General features: G+C 46.7%; 1 protein-coding gene across 2 annotated transcripts in view; it reads left to right on the top strand.

The window, feature by feature from the left end:
- The window catches only part of Top3a (topoisomerase (DNA) III alpha), a 39,157-nt gene extending 12,190 nt beyond the window's left edge, over positions 1–26,967 (top strand). The window contains exons 2-19 of one of the 2 annotated variants that reach the window (NM_009410.3): positions 1,751–1,810; positions 2,635–2,708; positions 3,369–3,444; positions 5,771–5,879; positions 8,428–8,571; positions 8,728–8,898; positions 9,132–9,232; positions 11,215–11,289; positions 12,811–12,893; positions 14,393–14,600; positions 15,587–15,772; positions 15,881–16,010; positions 16,951–17,064; positions 17,145–17,310; positions 19,216–19,359; positions 21,121–21,243; positions 22,052–22,740; positions 24,475–26,967. In NM_009410.3, the coding sequence (NP_033436.1) occupies positions 1,751–1,810; positions 2,635–2,708; positions 3,369–3,444; positions 5,771–5,879; positions 8,428–8,571; positions 8,728–8,898; positions 9,132–9,232; positions 11,215–11,289; positions 12,811–12,893; positions 14,393–14,600; positions 15,587–15,772; positions 15,881–16,010; positions 16,951–17,064; positions 17,145–17,310; positions 19,216–19,359; positions 21,121–21,243; positions 22,052–22,740; positions 24,475–24,653 (2,832 nt within the window). In that variant the 3' untranslated portion in view covers positions 24,654–26,967. The remainder of the gene's footprint in view (positions 1–1,750; positions 1,811–2,634; positions 2,709–3,368; positions 3,445–5,770; positions 5,880–8,427; positions 8,572–8,727; positions 8,899–9,131; positions 9,233–11,214; positions 11,290–12,810; positions 12,894–14,392; positions 14,601–15,586; positions 15,773–15,880; positions 16,011–16,950; positions 17,065–17,144; positions 17,311–19,215; positions 19,360–21,120; positions 21,244–22,051; positions 22,741–24,474) is intronic. The other variant, XM_017314499.2, reaches the window with a different exon arrangement.
- Positions 26,968–27,040: the final 73 nt, after the last annotated feature.

Genomic DNA, 27,040 nt, shown 5'->3' with positions numbered 1-27,040 from the left:
TGGCAGCAGAGGATTGAAAAGTAAAAGGCAGGACATGGAAGGACAGCCACAGAGTTGTTCTCCATTGGAGAAGCCAGAGTTCTGACCTCTGGGTTGTTTTGTGGAGATGGAGGAGAAAATGTGTGTGGGTAGGGAGGCTAGAAAGTTAAAAGGTGGGGCTGGAGAGCTGACTGACTCACCTGTTGAGAGCACTGGCTGCTGACTCACCTGTTGAGAGCACTGGCTGCTGACTCACCTGTTGAGAGCACTGGCTGCTCTTGTAGAGGACTCAGGTTTGATGTTCAGCACCCACATGGCAGCTCACAACAACCTGTAACTCCAATTCCATGAGGTCAGATGCCCTCTTCTGGCTTCCATGAACACTGCACCCTTGTGGTACACAGGCACACCGGCAAAACACTGAAAGACCTGAAACAAAATCCATAAAGAAATTTTAAATAAACTGACCATCATTTTGCAAATACAGGGTTTTTTTTTTGAAGTATTTGAACATATTATAATTGAGTACAGGTTTGCAGTCTCAAATCTTGGTAAGTACAAAGCCAAGAACAAACGTAGTCAAGAGTTGGTGGGTGTGGAGGGGTTTATCACCTGCCACAGACAAGAAGCACAGGAGTCATTTTAAAGCATCACTTTTCTTAAACAATTGGAGCATGGGAATCTTACTTAGGGTACCCGCATATAGCGGTCAGCCCTAAGTGAGTGTATTTGGAAATGGGCTGACTCCTATAGAGGTGGAGGCCAGAAGGCATCAGATCCCATCGGTCTGCAGCTACAGACCTTTGTGAGCCTCTATGTGGGTGCTGGGAATTGAACCTGGATCCTTCAGAAGAGTACCCAGTGTTCTTAACCACCTAGCTGTTCCAATTCATTCTCCTACCCAATTCATCTTTTTTTTTTTTTTGGTTTTTCCAGACAGGGTTTCTCTGTGTAGCCCTGGCTGTTCTGGAACTCACTCTGTAGACCAGGCTGGCCTCAAACTCAGAAATCCTCCTGCCTCTGCCTCCCAAGTGTTGGGATTACAGGCATGCACCACCACTGCCTGGCAGTTTTATTTTTTTTTAAGCCTAGGTTCCATTTAACTAGGTTGGTATTGAACTCATGATATAGTCAAAGATAACCTTAAATTCATGATCCATCTCTACATCTCAATTTCTGGGATTAGAGAGGTGTGTATGTGTGTCTGTGTGTGTGTGGTGTAAATGTTTTCTTATATATGTTTGTGTCTCAGTCACTGTTCTGATGCTGTGAAGAGACCAAGCAACTCTTAAAAAAGAAAGCTGTTTTTATTTTTTGAGACAGGGCTTCTCTGTGTAGTCCTGGCTGTCCTGAAACTCACTCTGTAGACCAGGCTGGCCTCCAACTCCGAGATCTTCCTGCCTCTCCCTGTCTTGTGCCACCACACACAGCTAACTTAGTTTTCCATGTTGTGTTACTGGAGATTGAACCTATGGCTTTGTGCATGCTAGGCAAACAGTCATCTGTTGAGCTACAGCCCAGTCTGTTTAATCTTTATGTTTGGGAAATGCTATTTTTGTTTGAAGTTGGTCTTTGTAGCCCAGGCAGGCTTCGAAGCCAACACTACTCTTAGCATCTTGAATGCTAGAGTGTCAAGTTGCATCTGGCTTCTTGCTTTGTTAGTATTCCCTTCTCCTCTTCTCTGAGTATCGCTCAGTTTTTATGTTAGGGAGTCATTTATGTTTTTAAATATAATTTGAATTTTTTTACTTATTTTTCTTGTGCTTTACAGAAAGAAGGCCTTTCTAAATTCAACAAGATTTATGAATTTGACTATCATCTGTATGGCCAGGTAAGTGCTAAAGTGTTTCCATCGTAAAGCTGACATATAAGATAGGCATGGCGGCTAGCCTATGATAATCCTAGCATTTGAGAAGCTGAGGCAGGAGGGTTATTTTTAACTTGTAACCTAGCCAGATGTCTTAGTTGGGGTTATTATTGATGTGATGAAACACCATGACCAAAGCAACGTCAAGAAGAAAGTGTTTATTCAGGTTAGCTTCCATATCACAGTTTATCATCAAAGGAAGTCAGGATAATTACTCTGGGAGAGCAGGAACCTCGAGACAGGCGTTGATGCAAAGACCGTGGAGGAGTGTGGCTTACTGGCTTGCTTATCAGCCTGCTTTCTTATAGAAGCCAAGACCACCAGCCCAAGGGTGGCACCACCCAGAATGGACTGAGACCTCCCCATCAGTCACTAATTAAGAAAATGACCCACAGTTGGATCCTCTGACCTTTAACCCCCTAGGGTTTTTTGTTATTAATAAAAATGATAGCACGACTGGGCGTTGGTGGCTAGTGCCGTGCCCTTTAATCCCAGCACTTGGAATACAGAGGTAGGCAGATCTCTGTGAGTTCGAGGCCAGCCTCATACCATACGGAGGGGCAGGACAGCCAGGACCATAGAGAGGCAAACCTTAACTAAACATGGAGAGAGAGTATGAATGGTGGCTGTATCAACATGGTTTTGGTTTTGCCAAGTTACAATTAGTTCCTTTCTTCTCCATCAATTGTGTTTGTTCTTAGTTCTGTTCGTTGTTATTTTCCTTTCCTTGGAATGATTTGTCAAAGTACAATTACAGAAAGACTAACTTCAGTTTTGTTGTTTTTCAGAATGTTACTATGATAATGACTTCAGTCTCTGGACATTTGCTGGCTCATGACTTCCAGATGCAGTTTCGGAAATGGTCAGTATAATTAGTAAGGAAATAAGTTATGACAAATATTACAGGGATTTTGAAGTATGTTGATCTTACCATGTCATTTATAATAATTTGTAAATACTAATTTATAATACTAGAATTACCTAAGGCTATATGACCTGCTGTAAGTTTTTATCATACTTTTAGAATCAACACTCACTCTTTTCAGTGCAACCTGGATTGCGTTTATTCTATTGCATATGTGCATAAATAGATTCCAGAGTTTCTTCTCTGCATCTCCTATTAATCTGCTTGGCGGAGTGGACAGTGCACTATAGAAAGTCATAGCTTTTAATCCTCCTTTTCTCTCTCTTTTGAGACATGGTCTTTCTCCAGTCTTTCTGACTCATCTTTCCAAGCCGATACCTGGCATGTGGTACCACGCCTAGCTTTATTGGTTGCTGGGTTTTGTTGGTGTTGCTTTTTTGGATTTTGGTTTGGTTTGCTTTTGAGTCATGGTCTGTTCTTCTGCTCAGGCTGTGATTCTTCTGCTTCAGTCTTCTGAGCAGCGTCTGTGTCCCCAGCTTCTCTAGACCATGTCCTGTGGGCGGGCCACTTGTGAGGCTGCAGTAGTCATGCATTCCCCATGTGCAGAGCTTGCTGTCTGTGCTGGTAAAGGCCTTTGTGGTTTTGTTTCTATTTTAGGCAGAGCTGCAATCCCCTTGTCCTCTTTGAAGCAGAAATTGAAAAGTATTGCCCAGAAAATTTTATAGACATCAAGGTAAGATCTTTGGATGATATGGGACCCTGAGATTGAAACAGCCAAAAATCACTGGACTGGCTGATTTCTGTTTTTAATGCATTGGAAATGTCCACCAACCTCAGTATATATATAATTAATTAATTGTTTGTTTGAGATAGAGTCTCACTATGTAAACTTGCCTAGTCTGCAATGCACTAACTAGGTAGACCAGACTAACCTTGAACTCATAGAAATACCCTTGCTGATGCTGGGATTACAGGTGTACACCATCATGCCCAAACAGTATCATGCCTTTAAAACATTCCACCTATTACATAAATGAAGTGTTTTGTTTCAAAGACAGGGTCTTGCCACGTAGCCCAGGTTGGCCTCGCCTTGCACAGATTCTCTTTTTGAACTCTCAAGTGCCGAGCCATCACCCCAGTCTAAACTCAGTATCCAGAGAACTAAATGAAGCCTTTAAAAGTGAAACTCAAGGAATAAATATTACTAAATCGTTCATTCTAGCTCCCACCTCACCCTTAGGTAAACTACAGAAGCTTCAAAGTAAGATGGGGCAATATGATCTCACATCTCTTCCAAGGGAGAGAGAGAGGGAAGAAAAGTCATTGCAAGGTCAAGGCCAGTGAGCACTACTTAGCAAGTCCTTGTCTTAGGAAAAGTTACGAAATATAATTTCTTGCTTAAAAGTTAATTGTCATGAAGCAAAGGCCAGCAGATCTCTCAGTTTGAAACCAGCCTGGTTTATATAGCAAGTTCCAGGCCAATCAGGACTACATCATGAGACCCTGTCTCAACAAAGAAAATTGTCAGGCCAGCAAAAGCCTGGTGACCTATGTTCACTGCCAGGAACCAGCGTAGAAGTGGAAAGAGGGCTGGAGGTGGCTCGGTGCTGAAAAGTGTTTTCTGTTCTTCCAAAGGACCCAAGTTCAGTCCCTGGCACTCAGGTGGGCAGCTCTCAAGTACCTGTAACTCCTCCTCCAAGGGCTCAAACATCCTCTCCTGGCCTCTGAAGGCACCCACACACCTGTGGTATATACTCACACGGAAACACACACATATACACAAGTGAAAAGCATATTGAAAAAAAAAATACTGGCCAGAAGAGATGGCTCTGTAGTTACTCTGCAATTCTCCTCTTTGAGTAAATTTGGCTTCAGTTCTTAGCACACACGTCAGACAGCACACAACCTCCTGTACTCCAGCTCTAGGGAACCCAATGCCTCTTGCCCCTTCCAGTAGCTACATTCAAATGCACATGTCCCACACACTAATATGCACACATACACATAATTAGAAATATTAAAATTTTAAAATATTTTAAGGTGAAAGGACAGAACTGAGTTTGTGAAGTCCTATGATATCCACATTCCCTCCCCCACACACTAATAATAATAATAATAATAATAATAATAATAATAATACAATAACAATAATAAATAGGAGTGGACAGGTAAATGACCAGTTAAAGGCATTTCCCACTTTGTTCTGCTAAGTGGGAAAGTTTGTTAGAATGAAACTCAGGAGCAAGCCTGGGAATGAGCTAGGTTTGTAGAGTGCGTTCCTGGTATGCATGAAGCCTTGGGTTAATCTTTATACTGTATAAACCAGGTGTGGCAGCATACACCTGTAGTCTCAGCACTGAGGAGATGGAGCCAGAGAAGCCAGAGATGACGTCTGTCAACTAGGCAGCAAGGACAGGGCCAGCCTGAGCTTCATGAGACCCTTTCTGGGGAAGGGAACAGGAAGAATTTACTCAGTGACTCAGAACCCTGATCCAAACGTGACCAGAACCACTGATGCTGGAAGGGTTTTAGAGCTGAGTCCTGCATTTCACTATGTTGACAAAGTTGTATGAAACCCCCAGTCTTCTGTGCACACACAGGTCGGGAGGATTGTACCAGACACTGTATCATGAATAATTTTCTCTGCTCCCCCACCCTTGCAAAATTTGAATACTCCAGTGATGATGCTCAGTCAGATTTCCTGATGGACGCTTTTGCCGTTTTGTTCTTGTTTTTGTGGTTTTTGTTTGTTTGTGTTTCATTTTTGAAGCATGGTTTCACTCTGTAGCCCAGGCTGGCCTGAACCTCACAGTAATCTACTTCAGTTTCCCTAATGCTGAGATCGCAGACCTGGGCTGTGTTGCCTGGCGAGAAGTCAGAAGAGGGTGTCAGGTCCCCTAGGAGTAGAGTTCCAGGTGGTTGTGAGCTGCCACATGCTCCTCAGGAAGAGCAGCCACTGAGCTATTTCTCCAGCCTCCTAAGTCAGATTCTTTAGTGTAAAGGAACCAAGTAATTTCCCTTCTTTCTGTGCTCATTGTGCTTCTTCCCCATGACTTCAGAAAACTCTAGAACGAGAGACACATCATTGTCAGGCCCTGGTGATCTGGACGGACTGTGATAGGGAAGGTGAGAACATCGGCTTTGAGATTATCCACGTATGCAAGGCTGGTGAGTCTACCCCTGAGCTTTTCTGCTGGAGGGCGGGTGTGTGTGTGTGTGTGCGTGTGCGTGCGTGTGGTGTGTGTGTGTGTGTGTGTGTGTGTGTGTGTGTGTGTGTGTGAGTCTTAGGGTTTTATTGTCATGTGCGTGGTGGCATGCAGGCAGACATAATGCTGAATAAAAAGCTGAGCATTCTACACTTTGATCCTCAGGCAGCAGAAGGGCAGACTGTCACACTAGGCCTAGCTTGAGCATATGAGACCTCAAAGCCCTCCTCCACAGTGACACACTTCCTCCTAGAAGGCCACACCTCCTAATAGTGCCACTTTCTATGGGCCAAGCATCATTCAAACACACAAGCCTATGGGGGTCATTCCTATTCCAGCAACCACTGGGTCTTTTTTTGGGGGGGGGGCATTCAAGACAGGGTTTCTCTACATAGTCCTGGCTGTCCTGGAACTCACTCTGTAGACCAGGCTAGCCTCGAACTCAGAAATCCGCCTGCCTCTGCCTCCTGAGTACTGGGATTAAAAGTGTGCGCCACCACTGCCTGGCAACCACAGGGTCTTTAAAAGTGGGCTATGGTCAAGTTTCTCCATATACAGTTCCTCTTGAACCATTCACAGAATCACATGTAGATATACACATACACATAATTAAAAACAGTAATAATCATTTTTGTTGGTTTTTTTGTTTGTTTGTTTGTTTGTTTGTTTGTTTTTTTGAGACAGTGTTTCTCTTTGTACACTTGGATGTCCTAGAACTCACTCTGTAGACCAGGCTGACCTCAAACTCAAAGATCCACCTGCCTCCGCCTCCCAAATGCTGGGATTAAAGGCGTGAGCCAACAGTGCCCAGCTATAATGAATTTTTTTAAAGTTCATCTTTTTAATTTCTCATATTCTTTTTATGGTATCTGACTTAAGTTTTTGGAGCAGAAGCTTAGTGATAGTGTCTTCCTATCAGGCCAGTGAGGTGGCTCATCAGGAAAGGAGAGAAAAGACTGACACCCATTGTCCTCTGTGCATGTGTGACGTGCATGTACATGTGTGCAGACACACTGAATAAATACATGACTATGAGAAGGTTAGGAAGGAGAGGTATGACTGTACACACTTAATCTTAATGTAGGAGGCAGAGACAGACCAGTGTCTGAGTTCAAGGCCAGCCTGGAAGACATAGAGTACTTCAGGCTAGCCAAGGCTACATAGTGAGACCCTGTGTCAAAAAAAAACCAAAAACAAACAAACAAACAAAAAAAACAAAGGTACTTGACCTGGAAAGATGACTCAGTAGTTAATTACACTGGCTGCTCTTTCAGAGGACCCAGGTTTGGTTCTTAGTATCTACGTGGTGGTTCGTAGCCAAGTGAAATTCCAGTTCTAGGGAATCAGATACCTTCTTCTGACCTCTGAGGGTACCAGGAGTACATATGGGGTGTGTGTGTGTGTGTGTGTGTGTGTGTGTGTGTGTGTGTGGCATGTGTAAGTGAATTTAATTAGTTTTTTTTTTCATTTTTTTAATTAGGTATTTTCTTCATTTACATTTCAAATGCTATCCCAAAAGTCCCCCATACCCCCCTCCCACTTAATTAGTTTTTACAGGGTTAATGACTTTAGGTAACTGAGAAGTGATGCGAAGCCTATCTCTGCCTTAAATAACAGGTTTGAATTTTCCCTAAAGAAAAGACCCTTAAAGAGTTTATGTCTGCATCCATAAACCTCCCGAGAGTTGTAATGTATGGACTTGGAAGGACAGTGCATGTCCTACATTCTTTCCTGGGGAAACATAAACTTCCCCCAGGAGAACCTTTAGTTGGACCAGCAAGATTGTTCAGTGAAGACATTTATCATGCAGCCTTGGCGACCTGAGTTCAATCCCCAGGCCCCATACAGAAGTGGAAGAGGAGAGCTGGCTCTATAAGCTTGTCCTCTGACCTCCTGAATGCCATAGTACATACACCATAGGCTGCGCCATAACATTGACAATTTTATTATTTTTATCTCTGTCTCTCCAGCCCTCCCCCCCAAAATTATAAGAGCTCCTTTAACTCTCCAAGTTGGTTTTTTTTTTTTTTCTAAATTTAAGCCAAAAGATTCAAATAAGATTTAAGTCTCAAAAGGTTCACCTAAAGGATCTCACTGTTATTTCTCTTTTCTTTTTGTTTTTTTTCTTTCATTTATTTATTTATTCTCTTTACATCCCAATACCAGCCCCTCCTCTCCTCCCAGACCTCCAGTGTAGCTCCTCTCACCCACCCTCCCTCCCCTGGGTATCACCCATCCTGGCACGTCAAGTTGCTTCAGTACTTGGTCCATCATCTCCCACTGAGGCCAGACAAGTTAGGGGAACAGGTCCTACAGTTATTCCTGACGAGACTTAAGTTAAAGGTTCTAATACCCTTTCTCTCTTTATTTGTATTCCATTCATTTCAAGTAATAGGTGAAAGGCAAACCAGCTTCTTGGACTGATTTGCCTACATGTGGTGGTGGTTTGCTTTCGTGCGGAGATGCAGTTATGATTAAGTTTGGCATCTGTGCTTCTGTGTCTTCTGCAGTAAAACCCAATCTACGGGTGCTGAGAGCCCGCTTCTCTGAGATCACGCCACACGCCGTCAGAACAGCCTGTGAAAACCTAACTGAGCCTGACCAGAGAGTGAGTGACGCAGTGGATGTGAGGCAAGAGCTGGACCTGAGGATCGGTGAGGAGCCACACGGGGCTGCCCGGCACCCAGGGCACCTGGGTGTTAAGTTATGGAGCCAACACAGCTTCATGGTTTATGGTTTCCTTGTCCCTCCCTCCCTCCCTCCCTCCCTCCCTCCCTCCCTCCCTTCCTTCCTCTGCTCTCCTTTCCCAGGAGCTGCCTTCACAAGGTTCCAGACCCTGCGGCTCCAGAGGATCTTCCCTGAGGTGCTGGCAGAGCAGCTCATCAGCTACGGCAGTTGCCAGTTCCCAACACTGGGGTTTGTGGTGGAGAGGTTCAAGGCCATTCAGGCTTTTGTGCCAGAAGTCTTCCACAAAATTAAAGGTAAAGAAATCCCAAGGTTTACAGAGTGCTGTAGGGTCTGTGTGTCTCAGGAAGACAAGGGGGCTGCAGAGCTTAAGTAAAGGCATGGTTATTGTCCCGCCTTGCTGCCCTGTACCTGCCCATATGCAGAATACTGAAAGGGCCCTTATGTCCAGACCCCTTTGTTTATTCATTGTGACAAACCATTTTTCATTTGTCATGGCTTCTCTCAGACTATCTCTGTTTGTTTACAGTAACTCATGACCACAAAGATGGGACCGTAGAGTTCAACTGGAAACGATACCGTCTCTTTAACCACACAGCTTGTCTTGTCCTTTATCAGTTGTGCATGGAGGTAAGGAGTTCTCTGAGAGCAGTGATCTAGGACGCATTCTCCCCAGCTCTCTTTCCTGTTAGCAGAGGTGAGCCTGCCCTGTTCCCCGCTGAACTGTGTGTGCTTGCTTGTTGGATTAGAATATACACTCTGAAAACCTGCAGCGTGGCTCGGTGCCTGCTGCCGCATCTGAAACCCTGAAGAAAATCTCTGGTGGGAAACAGATGGTGGAAGAAGAAAAAAGTGTGTGTGTGTGTGTGTGTGTGTGTTCTCTGAGTTTTGGTTGGAGGAGGTACTTCACAGCACTTGATCTAGCCTGGCCACTGAGAAGCGGGGATTTTACTCAAAGGTCGTCCTTGTGGTCTGAGGTTGCACCCCACTAGACTCCTAGCCTGAGGCCTGAGCACTAATAGTCACCACAGGAGCTTGTGAGGTCTCCATCCTAAGGGAGAGACTGCAGTAGGGCACACCTGATTGGTGAGGCAGCAGTAGACCCTGATGTAATAACAAGGGAAGCTGGGTATAATGGTGCATGCACTTGGAGGGTAGGTGTGGGAGGAGCATCCCAACGCCTGGTGAATTTGAGTCTAACCTGGGCTACATGAAACCAAGGCTTTAAAACAAACAAAGAAAAATTTTAAGTAGAACTTTTTTTTTTTTTTTAAGACAGGGTTTCTCTGTGTAGCCCTGGCATCCTGGAACTCACTCTGTAGACCAGGCTGTCCTCGAACTCAGAAATCTGCCTGCCTCTGCCTCCCAAGTGCTGGGATTAAAGACGTGCACCACCACTGCCCGGCTAAGTAGAACTTTTAAATAAAATCAGAAATTGTAGGAGTGAGTAGCTGAAATTCCTTTCTGAAGTACACCCTTTCACCAGAGGTGAGGGTTAGCTGGCTAAGCGCACTCAGAGCCTAGACTCTGGGTCTGGGGAGGAACTGAAACGTTCAATCCAAGCTCCTTCCACTGCTCATGTGAGGAGGTGAAATGACAAACAAAGGAGGCCATTTGGAAAATGATAAATGTCAGGGCAAAAATACAAGGAAAAGTCCTAAACTGGGGCGTGAGGTAGTGTGAGGGCTATTGTGGATGATTGAGCGTGACGTTGAGCATCTGAAGTCTATCCCCAGGACCCACACACTGCACATTGTCCTCTGACCTCCATATATACGTAAGGCATGTGCATGTCACCTTCACACATACACTATGAATAAATTATGGAATGATAAACACTTGTACTTCTAAGTGGCTATAATGGCAACTAAGTAGCAGGTGACAGATTTTTGAGCTCCTTGGAAAGAACAGCTGGTTCCCATTCTATTGTGAAAGAGAAATTTGGAATTTGATATATGAATTTCCTCATTAGCAAACCATTTAAGTTTTGCGTCAGTAACAGAGTCTTTGAAAGTTTTGCAGTTTGTATTGTACGAGTTTTGCTGTTTAGATGTCAAGTGTGACGGTGCATGCTGTTAGGGATGGAACCCTGGTGGAGCATGCTGACCTACAACACCCCCAGCACTAATATCCTGAATTTTTTTTTAAGATTAATTTATTATTATATCTAAGTACACTGTAACTGTCTTCAGACACACCAGAAGAGGGCGTCAGATCTCATTACGGATGGTTGTGAGCTACCATGTGGTTGCTGGGATTTGAACTCAGGACCTTCGGAAGAGCAGTCGGTGCTCTTAACCACTGACCCATCTCTCCAGCCCTAATATCCTGAATCTTAAAAGTTAAAAAAAATGTAGCGGAGCGTGTGTGGGTAGGAGGCTTTGCTCAGATGCACACCCAGACTGGGATTTCATCAGTCCAGACCATGGACTTATAGACTTGTGACAATGTCTCTCATTCTTGACTTGAGTGACAAGGAAGTGGCGGCATCCACTCTGTAATCCACGCACAGAATGAGTGATGTTGCATGGGGTGCTTCCCTGGTTCAGATAGCAGGGGGCTTGAGGTCCTAACTCCAAGCTAACATGAGATTTGTGTTCTTGGCTTTGTAGGATCCCATGGCGACTGTGGTAGAGGTCAGATCTAAGCCAAAGAGCAAGTGGAGGCCGCAGGCTTTGGACACGGTGGTATGTTCCAGATAGCATGGTCCGAGCACTAAGCAACAGTTACTTCCTGTTGCTGGGGCTACAGTTCTACATGTCTATGGTCCAGTGGAAGGAAGGAATATCACCCATCTCGAGGTGATGCGTGGGTGGTGGTAATGCACTTGGGAGGCAGAGGCAGACTGATTTCTGTGAGGTCAAGGCCTGGTCGACAGAGCAAATTCCAAGGCTGTATAGAGAAACTCCGTCTTGAAAATTAAAAAATCAAACAAACAAACAAAAGCCACGAAGGAAAGCACCAGGGAGGCCTGCGTTATCCCAGCCTCTTAATACAGGAATTAAATAAGGTTCTGAAAACGAGGGACATGGTGTCCTACGATGCCACCATTGCATAAGCACAGAATTCTGATATCTTCTTAGTCCCTTTTTAAATACTTATGTTTTGGGTGGGGTGATGCTTTTTTTTTTTTTTTTTTTGAGACAGGGTTTCTAAGTGGTCCTGGCTGTCCTGGAGCTCATTATTTTAGCCCAGCCCAGCCTATTCCGAGCTGTACCTTCCTCTGCTTCCTGAGTGTGGGGCTCAAATCATGTGCCACCATGCTCAGCCTTTGCAGATCGAAGCCTTGTCGATCGAAGAGAACGGTTTGAACATTAGAGAGCCTCAAAGGATGTTTCCAGTGTCAATCGAAGAGAAAGGTTTGAACATTAGAGAGCCTCAAAGGATGTTTCCAGTGTCGAGGAGAAATTTTTGAGAGTTGAGTCGTGTTCTCCAAGTGTGGGTCTCAGATTTTAGCATCATTCTCTTGTCAGGCTACTTGTTAAAGACACAGATTTTAGTTAGGGGTGGTAGTACGTGTCTGTGATCCTAGCTATTAAGAAGCTGATGCTAGAATTTGAGGCTAGCCTGGCCTACATACAAAGCTCTTGTCTGGAAAAAATATACTATCTCAGCATGGTGCTCTGAACCAGCTAACTTCCTGGACAAGGATCAGCTGCGCATTATCTTGTACCACTCACTGGCTTCCTTCGGAAGCTAGAGTTATGGAAGCTGGTGATCGCAGCATTGGGAATGTAGAGGCAGGAGTGTCACGAATTCAAGGACAGCCTGGACTATATGAGGCTATGTCTCAAACCAAAGGAAAATATATTATTTATGTTTTTGTAGTTTTTTGAGACAAGATTTTGCTATGTAGCCCTGGCTGGTCTGGAACTCACATGGATGAGGCTGACCTGGACCACAGATCTTTACAGAGATCTCACAGCGATCTTCCTGTCTCTGCCTTTCACACACCTTGTGCTCCTGTTCGTTTCCTTCTTTTGGTTGTTTTTGGTTTGTTTTGATTTGATTTAAAATACTTTCTACATAACAACTCCACTACTTGAGATCCACCTGGCAGACCCAGGAACCCTCCCTTGGGCAGTGTCTCCCTCGTGACTTGATGTCTGTAGCTGAAGAGACAGGGCCACACCCGCCTGAAGATGAATTAGGAGCTTGTGTTGTTCTCTGACTCACAAGAAGCTTCATCCTTCTGTCTCTGTTGACAGGAGCTAGAGAAACTGGCATCTCGGAAATTGAGAATAAATGCCAAAGAAACCATGAGGATCGCGGAAAAGCTCTATACACAAGGGTAAATATAAGAGCTCACAGAGCAATCTGAACCACTCCCTCCCCTGTCCTCCCTGCTAGGAGCGCAGTCCAAGGCTTGCACACAGTAGGCTTGCACACAGTAGCACACTACCATTGTGCTAAACCCTACTCTTGACTGCTCAGCAATTCTCCCGCAGGCAGCACATTTAGGGTTTTTGTTGCCTGTCGGAATCCTACGTCTGTGGTCAGTGAGTACCTAGCAGTGAAGTATCCTTACCGCTGTTTGAGAGCTTGACAGGTGACTTGTCCAAACTGAGATGTGTTGTAAGTATAAAATACATAGTAGATTTTGAAGATATATATATGGAAATAAGACATGGGGTGGACTGGAGAGATGGCTCAGTGGTTAAGAGCACTGACTGCTCTTCCAGAGGTCCTGAGTTCAATTCCCAGCAACCACATGGTGGCTCCCAACCATCTGTAATGGGATCCAATGCCCTCTTCTGGTGTGTCTGAAGAGAGCAACAGTGTACTCATATATAAATAAACCTTTAAGAAGGAAAAATGAAAATAAGACATGAAACATTCAGGGTTTTTTCCTTTCTTTTTTTAACACTAAGGATTAAACCCAGAGTATCCCTCACTTATTCTCACACGGAGCCATATTGGGCAATACTGTTTTTTTTTTAGGGGGGGTTGTTTTGGTTTTTGTTTGCTTGTTTTGTTTTCAGGTTTGTTTTTATCTTATGCATATGGGTTTTGCCTGCATGTATATCTGTGCACCATGTGTGTGCCTTGTGCCAACACAGGCCAGAAGAAGGTGTTTGATCCCCTGGAGCTGGAATTATAGACAGTTGTTAGTTTCCTTGTTGGTGCCGTGAATCAAACCCAGGTTCTCTAGAAGAACCGCCAGTGCTCTGAGCCACCTTTCTAACACTGGGGTAACGCTGTTCTTTATCTGCGTTAAGAAAAAGTTACAGCAGAGCTGGAGAGATGTCTCAGTGGTTAAAAGCACTTGCTACTCTTGCAGAGGACCTAGATTCAATTCCCAGCTCCCACATAGTGACTCATAACCATCTCTAACTCCAATGCAGGGGATCCAGTGCTGACTTCTGAAAGCACCAGACACACTGGTGGTGCACAGATGTATATTATATATATGCAGAACAGATAAATAATAAAGTTAATTTTAGAAAGTTCCAGAAGGATGTGCTGTTGGAACGGTCAAGTCCATTGAGGCTTACACCACACAGGCTCTTTCTGTCAGGCTGGTTGCTATAAAGAGCCAGTGCTGTGCCCTGGGCCAAAAGGAACTGCTGAGTCTTGGCCCTTTATAATATATAGTGTGCTTTTGCTTTCTTGTCTAGGTTCACAGAATGTCCTAGCAGGAAAGCCTAATGCTTCTGACCCCTTGAGGGGGCCAATCTCCAACTACCCTGTCTCAGCTTAGGTGGTTAACAGTTACATTGACAATGTCAGTTGGGTGGTTACAAAACAATGAAAAAGCCTAACAATGCCCTTTTGGTACCTTTCTCTTAGGTACATCAGCTACCCCCGGACAGAAACAAACATCTTCCCCAAAGACTTAAACCTGGTTGCATTGGTAGAACAGCAGACCGTGGATCCACACTGGGGGGCTTTTGCTCAGACCATTCTAGAGCGAGGTGGCCCTACTCCCCGAAACGGGAGCAAGTCTGATCAAGCTCACCCTCCCATTCACCCCACCAAATACACCAGCGGCTTGCAGGTTGGTTCCTCTGAGTGTGAGCCCTCTGGAGGTCAGAGCAGGTGCAGGACAGGTAATGAGGCCTGACATGGCTCTGTTGGTTCTGGGTTTTGGAAACAGTGATACCAAATGTCTTTTATTTCAAGAGGGGAGTGAAGGAAGCCTTCAGTGAATCTGTGTTTATGTTTTAAATTTTTCCAGCCTTTGTGTTACAACAAGGTTTCACTGTGTAGATGAGGCTGGCCTCAAAATCAGAGATCCCTGTCTCTGCTTCCAAGTGCTGGGATTGGGTGTGCGCCATCATGCCTAGCCTTACTTAGTTCTTCTTATTACATTTTACTAATGGGCATGCATGTGCAGGTGCCTGAGTACAAGGATGTAACTGGAGTCTACACAGAAAGCTCTGTGCTTAGGTGCATGTTGTGTCCTTACTGTTTATAAATGGTAACATTTGGCTGAGGTAATAAAGTGGGTAAAGGAAATCTATCAAAGGGGGTTGCTAGATATGTAGATGAAGGTCGCATGAGTTTTTTTAATAGGTGAGCCTCACGAAATCCTTGCTTGCCTGACTGATGGAATATTACCCTACAATCACTGCTTGTGCATGCATGAGGGTAGCCTAAAGCTTTCCTTCAGGGTCATCTGTCTGTTTTTAGAAAGTATCATGCTCATTTCTTGTGCCTTCGCTTCACTATCTCTGGTCAGAATTGTGAATTTTGTGTTGTGGCATACTCCCTGTAACCCTGACCCCCAGGAACCAGAGGCAGGCAATTTCTGAGTTTGAGTAGAGCTCTACAATGAGACCCTTAAAAAAAATGACTACAAGGGAGTGGCTTCCCAAGGACTCTCACACTCACTCACGTCTTTGCAGGCCTTGAGGAGCCATGGGTTCTGTTCTGTGCAGACTTGCGGCTCACAGTGGCGTAAATCAAGTTGAAACTCCATTGGTACTGTGCTTCTAGAAAAGCACGGTTCTGAAAGGAGTTTCACTGCCTCCTTTTCTCCAGGGAGATGATCGGCGACTGTACGAGTTCATTGTTCGCCATTTCCTGGCTTGCTGCTCTCAGGACGCTCAGGGGCAAGAGACTACCGTAGAGATCGACATTGCCCAAGAGCGCTTTGTGGCCCACGGGCTCATCATTCTGGCCCGTAACTACCTAGATGTGTATCCGTATGATCACTGGAGTGACAAGGTGATGAGAGGGCCCATCAGGGGAGGGGCTGCAGTTTTGCTCCAGCCTGTGACTCCTGATGGAGCCTGAGGACAACTGATCTGAACCCCACCCGTGCTCCCCCTGTAGCTCCTCCCCGTCTATGAACAAGGCTCCCACTTCCAGCCCAGCACTGTGGAAATGGTGGATGGAGAGACTAGCCCACCCCAACTGCTTACCGAAGCTGACCTCATCGCCCTCATGGAGAAACATGGGATCGGTCAGTATCTTCTGTGGGGATCTCGTCTCTTGGGTGTGACCTCCTCTCAGGAAGGCATTCTATTCCTGCCCCTAGTCAGTACATTCAGGGAAGGGCTGGAGTGTGCATAGGGGGCAGAGCGCTTGCCTACCATACATGAGGCCCTTAAATTCCATCCCAAATCCCGACTCAAGAAAGAAAATAAAAAGTGTAATTCCAGGGGCTGGAGAGATGGCTCAGCAGTTAAGAGAGTTTCTTGCTCCTGCAAAGGACTTGAGTTCTGTTCCTTGCTCCCATGTTAGATGGCTCATGGCTGCCTGTAACTCCAGCTCCAGGATCTGATGTCCCCTGATGGGCACCTACACTCATATACACACACCCATGCAGAGACTTAGAATGAAAAATAAGCCAGCTGTGGTGTAGCAGTTCCATTGTGGGTTTGGTTTCTATCTCCCTAGCAGTGCAGCTACACTGAGACGCTCGGGGCCACGGCCTTTGAATAGAGGTGGACAAAGAAAGCAGAGTTGGAGAAGTGTGGATGGTACAGGTGTATAGTCGGACATGGGGAAGGAGAAGGATTTGAATGAGGAGTTGTAAGGCTGGAATTGACAGTTGTGAGCCCTGGGACGTTAGGAGGGAGAAAATCATAAGTCAGATGTGAATAAGAGACCTTACCTGCATAAACTGCCCAGGCGTAAGAGGTACCCATGGTAAATGAGATCACAGGCTGTGCTGATGCTGCTGTATCACCTCAGAATAATGGGGATATGAGATGGACTTGGTGGCAAACACCTGCAATTCCAGTAGTTGGGAGGTAAAGAAGAATTCAGAGTTCAAGGACAGCCTTGACTACACAGTATGTTCAAAGCCAACTGGGGCTATTCCAGATGTTGATGGTGGTGGTGATGGAGGAGGATGACGATGATGATGATGATGATGATGATAAGGAAATGGTTTCTAGGTACTGATGCAACTCATGCAGAACACATTGAGACCATCAAAGCCCGGATGTATGTGGGACTCACCTCAGACAAGCGGTTCCTGCCGGGGCACCTGGGCATGGGACTTGTAGAAGGTAAAGCACTGGGGAGTTGCAGTGGACAGTGGGAGGCCACAAGTTCCTGACGGTGCCATTTAGAACCTCTTTCCCTACAGGTTACGATTCCATGGGTTATGAGATGTCCAAGCCTGACCTCCGTGCCGAGCTGGAAGCTGATCTCAAGCTGATCTGTGAGGGCAAGAAGGATAAGTTTCAAGTTCTAAGGCAGCAAGTGCAAAAATACAAGCAGGTTTTCATTGAAGCAGTGGCGAAGGCAAAGAAGTGAGTGCCAGACCCTGCTCCCCTATGCTGGTGTCTGTAGCTCCCAGCCATGCCACAGCACCCCCAGTCCCGAGAGCCCCTGGGCAGGGGCCTCGCTACACAAGCACTGTTCCTTGGATTTTGCTGTCTAGGTCCAGTTTATTCCTTTCTAGAAAAACTGGCTCAACTGCATTTGAGCTTTAGAAATGCTGTTTTCTTTTTTTTAATGCTGCCTTGGTAGGCAGCAGTCCTTTATTTCAGTCAGTCCGGGTTCTAGTGTGGAATCTGCTCATTCTCTGGAGCTTTTGGAGGTGGCCAGTTATCGAACAGAGTGTGTGTATTGTTAGAAATAATACATTTTCGAGTCACAGATGATGGCTCCTGCCTGTCATCCTAGCACCTAGGTGGCACAGGAAGGAAGAATGCTGAGTTCAAGGGTATCCTGGGTTACAAAATGAGGCCCAGTCTCAAAAAAAAGGAGGGCTGGAGAGATGGCTCAGTGGTTAAGAGCACCGATTGCTCTTCTAGAGGTCCTGCGTTCAGTTCCCAGCAACCACATGGTGGCTCACAACCATCTGTAATGGGGATCCGATGCTCTCTTCTGGTGTGTCTAAAGACAGAGACAGTGTACTCACATACATGAAATAAATACATAATCTTAAAAAAAGAAGGTGGGGAGAGTGTTTTCCAACCCTGATGCTACAATTCATTAGCTTAGAAACATATTAACATATTTAGTTTGATTCCTGGCTTACTTGATGATATCTTATCACTTAGTGACGATATCTTTGTTTGCCAGTCACCTGGCTGACGGAAAGCACTGCTAAGCCACAGGCTAGGATTAGTCCCCAGGAGAAGCTTCCATAGGCTAGCAGGGAGTACTTTAGCTGCTCTAGGCTGGTGCTGAAGATTAAATTGGTCACCAGCAGCTCACAGTTTACCAGTTGTGCCTAAGTACTGAAGACACCATACACTGTGTTCTAAGCCTTTAAATGGTTAAGTGCCTGGAGACACCTGGAAAGCACGGCCATACAGCCTGCTCGTGTCTCTCCTGTCTGACTGTTGTGAGTTCTATGAGCCACGCAGTAAGTCAGACCCTGACCAGCCCTCTTTGTGGTTAGAAGCACAGGTCCCATCCTGAGATTTGTAGCTCGTGTGTGAAAGGGGAACAGTCTTGGTCACCGAGCTCTCAGTCTGGGGTCTCGCTCACTCCAGGCAGTGCCAGGACGATACCTGGTGTTCACTGGTCAACTTTTCTTCCCCCTCCCCCCCCCCCAGCAGGGTTTCTCTGTTCTCTGTATAGCCCTGGCTGTCCTGGAACTCACTCTGTAGACCAGGCTGGCCTCGAACTCAGAAATCTGCCTGCCTCTGCCTCTCCAGTGCTGGGATCAAAGGTGTGCATCACCACGCCTGGCTACTGGTCAACTTCTTGATGCGTAGGGTCAATGTTCTGTATAGCTGTTATTATATGGATGGCAGGAAATGTCACTTGGGGTTGTGTGTGTGTGGGTGTGTGCATGCTCTGAATGTGAGTGTATACATGCAAGGTAAATGTACACAGGCCAGAGGACAATTTTAAGATAGTTCTCTTCTCTTCTACTTCTCTTCCTTGGGTGTTCCAAGGAAGCTTGCACATTTACCCACTGAACCTTTGGGCCAACCTCAGTTTGGGTTTTTTACTCTTGAGACTACTTCCCTAGCAGAATTGTATAGACAGACATTGCTAAATGTGTACTGTTTGTATGAGTCTAGGAGCCTACAGCCAGGGGCGGGGTAGAGAGCTCCACGTTCTTCTGCCTTCTGCTTCCTGCATCAGCCTATGGCTCTCTAACCAGCTGGCTCCAGTCTTGTGTGTATTGCTGATACCTAAGAGTGCTCTAAAGGCCTTTTTAATGAAACTGGTTTGTGTATCTGCTTTTTCTTCAGGTTGGATGAGGCTTTATCTCAGTACTTAGGAGAAAGAACAGAGATGGCCCAGCAAGAAGAGATCTACCCAGCCATGCCAGAGCCTGTTCGGAAGTGCCCACAGTGTAACAAGGATATGGTCCTCAAGACCAAGAAGAGTGGTGGGTTAGTGTCTGGCTCCCCCAGTAGAGACTGGGATCACTCCTAGCCCTGAAAGGCCATGCTAGATCATGCTCATATTATTATTTAGAAGCAGACCTGCTCTTAGCAGACCCTGGGCAAGATGAGAGAACTGGGAGGGTAGCAAGGCAGCACCTGGGTGCTAAGTATGGGAATGTATATTCCATGAAAAGGAGACAGGCTGGAGTGATGGCTCAGCAGGTAAGAGTGTTGGATACTCTTGGAAAGGACCCAGGTTTGGTTCCCAACGCCTACAAGCATCTCACAACCATCCATAACTCTAGTTTCAAGGAATCCAGTGCAGCCTTCTGACCTCCAAGGGCACCAGATACATAAAATAACTTCTTCTCTCCCTAAGGGTCATGTCTACTTCACTGCATTATAGGTGGGATTTTCTAAACAGCTTTATGTGTGTGAGCCCACTAATCTGTCCGTGTGCCACCAGCATGCAGACGCCTGCAGGATCCAGAAGAGTTTGGGTCTCCTAGAACTGGAGTTAGAACTGATCGTGAACTGTCCGGTTTGAGTGCTGGGAACCAAACTTGGGTAGTGTTCCTAATCATGGAGCCATCTCTCTAGCCCTAGGGATTTTGTTGTTTTCTGTCTGTTTTCACTCAGTTATTTGAAGTGTAGAACCCAGGGCCTCATATATGTAGCAGCTTTCTTCTACCTACTCCCAACCCTGAGTAGGTTTCTGGGTGTTTTTGTTTGTTTGTTTGTTTTGTTTTTTTCCAAGACAGGGTTTCTCTGTATAGCCCTGGCTGTCCTGAACTCACTTTGTAGACCAGGCTGGCCTTGAACTCAGAAATCTGCCTGCCTCTGCCTCTGGAGTGCTGAGATTAAAGGGGTGGGCCACCCCGCCCGGCTTGTTTTGTCTTTGATCCAAGGTCTTGCCTATGTAGCCTAAGATAACCTTGAGCTCTGAATCTTCCTGCCTTAGCTTCCCAAGTGCCTGGAGTATGAGCATGCATTACCTCACTGGGCTGAGAGTGGCAACTTTTAAAGAGGCAAGACAAAACAATACTGTGTATACACAGGGCACTTGATACATGGCTTCACCTTAGCGGTATTTTGTTTGTTTTTGAAACAGGGTCTCATTCACTCTGTAGGTCAAGGTAACCTGAAATTCAGAGTGTAGCCGGGCCTGCCTCCCTCCCACCTGTTAAATCTTTCTCAGCTTCCCAAGTGCTGGGATTCTGTTGGAGAAGCACCACATCTAGTCACTGGCGGTCTAAATAGAGTCAGCAATAGTTACATTTTTCCCCTTAAGACAGAATTTCTCTTTGTAACCTTTGCTGTCCTAGAACTTGCTCTGTAGACTAGGCTGGCCTTGAATCTCACAGAGATTCTCCTGCCTCTGCCTCCTAAGTGCTGAGATCAAAGGCATGTACCAGTCTATAGATGTGATTTTAGGGACATGAGAAGCATGCAAGAAGGGTTTAAATTATTCTGTGTCAGGATGTCCAATTAGGTGTGTTCCAAGTGTAAGCCAAGAAGTATTTTCTTAGGGTAGAGTCTGGTGGCACATACCTTTAATCCCAGCACTCAGGAGGCAGAAGCCAATATATCTCTATGATCAGGCTAACTTTAACTTGGTCTATATAGCAAGTTGCAGGCCAGCCAGGGCTTCACAGTCAGACCCTGACTTAGAAAATCAAGAAAATGAAAGAAGGCTCTTCCTGCAGATGGATGTAATCAGTGCACCTTCCAGATTCCTGGATTCGACCTGTCCTCTTTGCTCTTCAGGTTCTACCTCAGCTGCATGGGGTTCCCAGAGTGTCGGTCAGCTGTGTGGTTTCCTGACTCGGTGCTGGAGGCCAGCAGGGACAACAGTGTGTGTTCTGTTTGTCAGCCACCCCCTGTGTACAGGTGAGCTGGGTGACTGGGGCATGCAGAACTCTTTCCTGTCCTCACTGGAACCCAGGTGGGAGTGTCTAGGGCAGAAGTTCTCAACCTGTAGGTCACGACCCCTTTAGCAAACTTCTATTTCCAAAATATTTACATTGCAATAGCAAAATTACAGATATGAAGTAGCAATGGAAATTATTTTGTGGTTGGAAGTCACCATATGGTTGGCACTGTATTAAGGGGTCGCAGCATTAGGAAGGCTGAGACCCCTGCTCTAGGCAATGCTGTTCTCAGCCTCTATGGAAGTCAGAGACCTGGTTGCCTCCTGAAAGTAGGGAAAAGATGCTCTACCATGCCCAGCTTGGCACACGCATTTCTTACTGACATAGTTTTAAAATGATTTATAGAATAAAACACTTACTTTCCAAAGCAGATACACAGCATCACCACTGAAGAGAGTAATGCTGCTTTTCATTCAGGCAAGATGGGATGTAAACACAGCCATCTCTGTCATGTGCTCCACTGAACCATCACGTTTCGTTTCTGCATTGAGCACCTGTGGAAGCATGGGGGTGGACTAGATCCATTCTTACCCATCTTGACTTTCTGCCCTTGAAAGAGCCCCAGAGTCCTGAGGGGGACAGTGACAGAGAAGTAGAACTTTGCAGAGGTGCCTCAATTTGGGTGGTTTATTAGAGTCTGAGAGTTGATCTGTATGCCCCTGCTCTGTACTCGGAATGGGCTTCCTGGGATAAGCAGGGAGGCTGTGGCTGCCACCGCTGTGCACCAGGGCAAAGAATAACAGCTTGTCTCATCTTGGCCTCACTAGGTTGAAGTTGAAGTTTAAGCGTGGTAGCCTTCCCCCAGCTATGCCCCTGGAGTTTGTCGGCTGCATAGGTGGATGTGATGAGACTTTGAAGGAAATCTTCGGCCTGCGATTTCCACGGGCTCTCCCAAGAGCTAGCCAGCCCTCTGGCCACCTGCAGGCCAGCCAGGCCCTCAACAGGATGGACAGCAGTCAGCATAACCTGTCTCAACCTCTGGTTAACAGACATACTAGACCTTCAAAGACAGTGGCCCAAGCCTTGCTACCACCCACTACTGCTGGTGAAAGCAACTCTGTGACTTGCAATTGTGGCCGGGAGGCTGTGCTGCTCACTGTCCGCAAGCAGGGCCCCAACCAGGGCCGGCATTTCTACAAGTGCAGTAATGGTGACTGCAACTTCTTCCTGTGGGCTGACAGCAGCCATTCCACTGGAGGAGGGACCCCCACCTCTGCATCAGGACCCCCAGGCAGCTCTGTAGGATGCCCATCCAGTGTAGGCAGCCACATGGATGGGTTTGGCAGCCTTGGCAGCGACAGTGATGGAGGTACACCCTGCCTGTGCGGGCAGCCTGCTGTCACACGGACTGTTCAGAAGGATGGACCCAACAAAGGACGCCAGTTCCACACCTGTGCCAAGCCACGAGAGCAGCAGTGTGGCTTCTTTCAGTGGGTGGATGAGAATGTGGCCCCAGGTGAGGCAGCAGGGCAGGGGATCTCTACATAGGTGTTCACAGTGGGTATCCGTGCAGAGACCAGACAAGGAGGGAAGGCATATCGGTGTAGTGAGGATCAGCAGGGCATTGCGTTGCCTGTTTCCTTGTTGTTGAGTACAGTATGACCCATGGGATCTTGGGTTCACATTAAAAGAGTAGTTGCTGTGCCCAGCACTGTAATAAATACACTCTCTATATCAGGCATCTTTCATCTGCATTACATCACAATTTCACAAGTGAGGTAGGCTCTGGCCAGTGAAGGGCTCTATTTGGTATCACAGTGACAGGGCCCAAAGTAGGAATAACCGTCTTTTCCCCTGCAGACTCACCCTTGCTAGGTCCTTGATATCAGCCTCATTTTACCTAATGGCACACTGACTGTGAAGATACATAGGTATGCCCAGAGCTGCATAGCCTTGCCAGTGCCTCAGGAATGAATGCTATAGGACCGGCACCCAGACATTGGATCACATGGGTCCTTGCCCTGCAGTGCACAGCAGTAAATAAACCACCTTATCTAGCCCAAAGCTAAGTAGATCTTTTGCGTCTCGGGTGGCTGAGCCTATCTGCTCAGTCTCCTCAGCAGGAAGATGCTGCCCACCACTATTCCGTAGGACTCCTGTTGCATAAAGGAGCCGGGTTAGTTTCAGAGTATGATTTTTTTTTTTTTTTATTTGTGTCTGGGGTGCACATTTTGAGGCAGGTGATGTATATAGCCCAGACTGGACTCAAGCTTGCAGACCTTCTGCCTCAGCCTCCCGAGTACCAGAATACCAGGCATGTGTTCCCAAGGCTGATGTCATACGACCCCTGTATTTGTATCTTCAGATCTAAGAAATACTGGAAGACTTGGTAAAAAGCACAGGACTTCAGGCCACCAGACAGAGCATCTTTTGCCTTTCCCATATTTGAAATAACTGCAGAGCCCCTGGCCTTGTCCATAGTTGAGACTTTCTAGGGTCACCAGAAATGACATGATGACGAATTAACCTCAGTGACAGGGCAGTCTGCTCTGAGGCCTGTGTATAAACTAGAGAGTTCAAGTTCTCAGGGTTCCTTGCGGGCAAGGTAAAGTTGGGTATCTGGCTGGTGAACACAGACTCCCTCTCTGCTACTGTGTGCCTGAGTTTCTGCTACATTGGAAGTGTATATAGAAAATGACCACTGCCACCTCATCACAGCAGTGTCATGAGAACTTGAGTTTCTTTAAAATTAGAAAGCAGGGCTGGAGAGTTGGCTCAGTTACTAAGAACACTTGCTGCTTTTCCAGAGGGACCTGAGTTCAGTTCCAGCACCCACATCAGGTGGATCACAACCAATCACCTGTACCTAGCTCCAGGGAGTCCAATGTCCTCTTCTGCAGACATTAGTGCTCATATACATACACCTGAGTAAAAATAAAATAGCTTAAAAAGAAAAAGCAATTGACATGTGCTAAGCACACTGTGCCCTTGACAGAGAGCCGGCCTTTACAAAGCAGGGTGTCTGGCCCTTGGTTCACCTGCCTTGTGAAAGTTGACACCTCTACCCAACGTTGTTGTGCCTTTTGATTTTGGTTTTGTTTGAGACATAGTCTCATGTAGCCCAGGCTGACCTTGGGCTACCCTTCTGCCCCTCAGGTACTAGCTTTGTAGGCATGTACTACCACACCGGCCCGTGGGGCCTAGTTCCTGATGGTATCAATTCTGAACACATCTTTCCTGTCTCCCACAGGAAGTTTTGCAGCCCCTGCATGGCCAGGAGGCAGAGGAAAAGCCCAGAGACCAGAGGCTGCAAGCAAAAGACCAAGAGCTGGTTCCTCAGATGCAGGGTCCACAGTAAAAAAGCCTCGGAAATGTAGCCTTTGTCACCAGCCTGGACACACCCGAACCTTTTGTCCTCAGAACAGATGATAGCCGGGGAGGTGGAAGAAATTGCCTAGACCAGGAATGAACTAGCTAGGACCAGGTGGCTGTGCACTGTCCTGGAAACCTAGGGAGGTACTGGGTTTTAAAGTTGGCCTTCTTTTGTTGAGTACAAAGACCAGACATGTCTGGAGAGTCTGGCTGGCTCTGCTGGATGCTGCAGCTCTGTCTGCAGCTCACAGTGACTCTGGCTGCTGCACTGATGGAAAATGAGAAATGGGCAGTCAGCATGTAAGCAGAACTGACCTTGAGTGGCCTTCCAAGCCCTGACCGTGGCCACAGTCTGCCAGGTGAAAAGCAGGTACTGCTTTCGGCCAGCCCCGGCATCCGCGTGGGCCTTCTCTGCACAGCTGTTGGAGAGGTGGCTAGCCTGTGTGTCCCCAGAAGCTTCCGCTCCTGCTCCATCTAGGACACCCATAGCTCATGTGCCTTAATAAAAAAAATGCATCCATATTTTCTGGTGGCATTCAGTCTGGGATGCCAGCAGGAGCCAGTGAAGGCCAAGGGACCTCTTCTTGGGACTCTCTAGCTCATCTCTGTACCCTCTTGCCTGGTTCTTCCCTGCTGTGGCTTGTCCCTTGAAACTGGCAGATCCTGGGATGCTGACCTTTGCAGAGGAAGGAGACTGTGACTGTACCCTTACAAACTTCTAGACGAGTCATGCTAGCATTGTCCCACACTTGAGAAGTGAAATGGGAGTTGTTCCTTGAGTTACAAGTTAGTGAAGCAACTCGGGTTGTCTTGAGGTCAGAGCAATAGCCTTGATTAGACAGGAACTCTCAGCCTGGCCGGCAGCAGGGTTTCACTGGTGACTGTTCCTACCACTGCTCAGGGGCACTGTTTGCAGCCTGCATTTAGGATCTGACCCTGGTCCACCACTCACAGCTGGCCTTACCTGTTTGAACACTTCAATGGAAACCTCATGTACCTGCTGTGCCTAGGCCAGCCTCAAGCTCAGAGATCGCCTGCCTCTGCCTCCAGAGGGCTGGAGATAAAGGTGTGTGCTGCCCTGCCGCCTTCCATTTGTTTATTTGGAAATTTTGTCCAAGGTCTATATTGCTGCTTAGACTTTGTTTTTCAAGACAGTATTTCTCTGTGTAGCCCTAGAGATCGCCTGCCTCCTGAGTGCTGGAGTTTAAGGCATACACCACCACATCTGGCACTTGAGAGTGAGAATGACAGGGTTTGACATTCTAGCAAAGCTGGCAAGGATAACAGCTGACCTTGGACAGGCAGTTGTCTCAGTCTAAGCACAAGACTGGAGACATAGCCACCAATGTGTGTTGATTCTACAATTGAAAGTTCTGGATTCTAAAGTCAGCTGCTACCTTAAAAAACAAAACAAAACCTGAAGGAAATAGCAAGTAGTTAGTTTTCCTGGAGGACCAGAGGAAGAGAGAAAAAGAGGGAGAAATGGAGAGGAGAGTGAAGGGGAGGGGAGGCTGGCTGTCCAGGGCTAGGGGCTGGAGAGTCTGTTAGGCCCAGTGATGGCAGACTAGACCTAGAGCAGTTTGTGTTTGGGATGGATCTGTCAGGGGGAAGGGGACACATACCCAGATAGTGTTGAGGTCTCTGTTAGCTGCCTTGTCAAGGGACACATGTTGGGAGGGAGTAATAATTGTTCCCTGGGCTCACTGTATGAAGTCCTTGAATGAATGGGAGGGAGGAGATGTGTGTGGGTAAGGAAGCACAGTGGGAGGGAACCAAACCGGGAGAGGAGAGGGGAGGATGGAAGTGGGATTGCCAGATGGAGGGGCGCTGGAGGATGGAGGGGTGCTGGTGGCAGAGACGCTGAAGGTTGAGTGGGGGCTTACATGGCCATCAAGGATGTCATCAGAGGCTGAGTTCAGGGATGCACCTATTAGAGTCCCATGCTAAGGCCAGGAAGTACTGGATAGGAGGTTTCATTATGCATGTCTGAATGTATGCTACATGTGCACAGATATCACCAAGGCCAGAAAAGGGCATCAAGTCCATGGAGCTGAAGTTACAGGTAGTTGTAAACCACCCAGTGTGGGTGCTAGGAACCAAACTCTAGTCCTCTAGAAGGGCGATGTGGTGGTTTGAATATGCTTGGCCCAGGAAGTGGCACTATTAGGAGGTGTGGCTTTGTTGGAGGAAGTGTGTCACTATATGGGTGGGCAATGAGACCCTCCTAGCCACATGGATGTGGCTTCACTTGTCTGCCTTTGGATCAAGATGTAGAGCTCTCAGCTCCTCTAGCCCCATGTCTGCCTGGATGCTGCCATGCTTCCTGCCATGATTATAATAGACTGAACCTTTGAACCTGTAAGCCAGCCCCAATTAAATGTCCTTTATAAGAGTTGCCTTGGTCATGGTGTCTGTTCACAACAGTAAAACCCCAAGAAGGAAGT

Source organism: Mus musculus, chromosome 11 (assembly GCF_000001635.26).
Source record: "Mus musculus strain C57BL/6J chromosome 11, GRCm38.p6 C57BL/6J".
In the NCBI taxonomy this organism is placed as follows: Eukaryota; Metazoa; Chordata; class Mammalia; order Rodentia; family Muridae; genus Mus; species Mus musculus.
The sequence above is the reverse complement of the archived record's forward strand: the minus strand, read 5'-3'. Positions and strand labels throughout refer to the sequence as shown.